The 2,241-nt window shown below is 62.7% G+C and overlaps 1 protein-coding gene across 1 annotated transcript in view; it reads left to right on the top strand.

The window, feature by feature from the left end:
* DENND3 (DENN/MADD domain containing 3) overlaps positions 1 to 2,241 on the top strand; it is a 36,648-nt gene that overhangs the window by 10,050 nt on the left and 24,357 nt on the right. The window contains exons 3-4 of the mRNA XM_014549016.1: positions 75 to 351; positions 1,208 to 1,323. Of these exons, the coding sequence (XP_014404502.1) occupies positions 75 to 351; positions 1,208 to 1,323 (393 nt within the window). The remainder of the gene's footprint in view (positions 1 to 74; positions 352 to 1,207; positions 1,324 to 2,241) is intronic.

Genomic DNA, 2,241 nt, shown 5'->3' with positions numbered 1-2,241 from the left:
ATGCGTGGGCCCAAAGGGCGACCCGGGACGAGGGCGGACGCCATCGCAGTAACTCTTCCTTCTGCCTGCTCCAGGTGGCCCAGAAAAGGGGGGTCCCAAATCCTTCTGCCCTCGACCCCGAGGTGCTGTCCGTCTTCGTGCCGCCCTTCGTCAGCAAGGAGGACGGACAGACGGCCGGCACCAGCTGCGGGACCCTCGGCAGAACCAAGAGGCGCTCCTTCAGGAAGAAGAGAGAGAAGCCCAGAGCGGACCCCGGCCAGGGCCCCTCGGGGCCCCGAGAGACGGACACTGAGGACGTCAGCGTCCCCGACGGCGTGGACCTGCTGGCCCTGCCTCAGCTGTGCTTCCCAGGTACCTGCCCCGGATGCATGTGCTGAGGCCACACCGTGACCTGCGTCCGGAAGTCACCGCGTTCGGGGGAGGGAGCGTGCAGCTGGAGGGGAGCTGTCCAGGCCTCGGGCCTGCATCCTGTCCCAGGACTGCGCTGTCTTTTTTCTCTGTTTTAAATATATTTTTATTGATGTCAGAGAGGCAGGGAGAGGGAGGGAGAGAGAGAGAGAAACATCCATGAGGAGAGAGAATCATTGATGGGCTGCCTCCTTCACGCCCCACACGGGATTGAGCCCACAACCCGGGCCTGTGCCCTGACCGGGAATTGAACTGTGACCTCCTGGTTCATAGGTCGACGACACTCACCCACTGAGCCACATGGCCGGGCTGGACTGAGCTGTTTTGATCTTGGGGTTTCAACACTAAAAGGGAGCTGGGCATCTAGCACAGCCCCTGGGGCGTTTGACAGCTGAGTCCTGGCGGGTCGCATGGCGTGTTCACGATGCTTTGAAAGCATTTTCATCCTCAGGGGCCTGGCAGGGGCTTGTGATGTCAGGTGAGCCAGTTCCGGCCCCTCCCGCCCGTTTCCTGCGTCTCCGGGGCCAGATGCACAGGTTGTGCTTTTCCCCCAAAACCGGCCAGGTCTGCAGACAGCAGGGTGCGTGCGGGGCTGCGCTTCCTGGCTGGTCGTGGAGAAACGGCGCAGGGGCGGGGGTGGAACACGCAGACTGAGGACTGGACATCAGTGCCTGTCCGGCCGTTTCCACGGGAAACTGCTGCTGCTGCCTCGTTTCGGGGACGATACCCCAGGGGTCCCTGTGCTCAGGAAGCAGGGGCCACTCTGGCTTCACAGATTCTTTCTCCTTTCCGCCTGCAGGGGGCCTGTGTGTGGCCTCGGAACCTCAGGAGGACCGTGTCCACTTCCTGGTGCTGACGGACGTCTGCGGGAACAGGACGTACGCCGCGGTGGCCCAGTACTACCGGCCGCTGCACGTAGGTGGCTCCCGCGCCTGCCCTCTGACATCGGGTCCCGGTTGGGTTCCTAGGACCACCCCATTTTTCAGATGAGAAAATGGTGGCACAGAGAGGTCAAGTGCGGCCAGGATTTGAACTTGAGCAGACCGACGCTCAAGAGTGTGCACTCACTGCACGGTGGTGGGCAGACGACGTGGCCGACTGTCTCCAGGGCTCTCCCTCTACCTGGCCGTCTACCTTACAGTGACCTCAGTTCACAGAGTCCCTGACGGAAGCTGTCCTCACGCTCCTCCATCCCCACCCAAACCCCCTCCACAGCCCCCTCCCGACAGCCCAGATTATGGCCCCCAGATAGTGCCCCGCATGGAGCGGTGCCTCTGGGAGGCGCTGCTGAGCTGTTTCACGCCCAGGTCCCTCCTGCTCCTCCTCCGTGACACCCCCTGGCTCCCAGCCCCCGCTGCCGCACTTGCTCCTGTTCAGCCAAGCCCTGTGGCCCCTCTGGTGTCGGCTTTTCTACCTGCATCCCCTCCCCCGAGGCCGTGAGCTTCCCCAGTGCACGGACGCGCCTTCCCTTCTTTGTAACCTTTTAAAAATATTTTTATTGATTTCAGAGAGGAAGGGAGAGGGAGAGAGGGAGACATCCATGATGAGAGAGGACCATTGATCGGCTGCCTCCTGCACCCCCCACCACCTGTGCATCTGGCCCTGGGGACCCAGGAGACAGGTGGGAGGGGGCGGAACTGGCTCACCTGACATCACAGCCGCTGCCAGGCCCCCGAGGATGACGGAACTTGGGGCTGAAAATGCTTTAAAAGCACCATAAACACACCCCTGGGGACGGAGCCCGCAACCCGGCCTGTGCCCTGACCGGGAGTTGAACTGTGACCGGAGGGGGTTGGGAGGGGGACTGGGTCCGGCCCTGCGGCCCCGCCTCTA

This window comes from Myotis brandtii, unplaced genomic scaffold (genome assembly GCF_000412655.1).
Source record: "Myotis brandtii unplaced genomic scaffold, ASM41265v1 scaffold532, whole genome shotgun sequence".
Taxonomy (NCBI): domain Eukaryota; kingdom Metazoa; phylum Chordata; class Mammalia; order Chiroptera; family Vespertilionidae; genus Myotis; species Myotis brandtii.
Note: the sequence above shows the minus strand (reverse complement) of the source record. Positions and strands in the feature narration are given on the sequence as shown.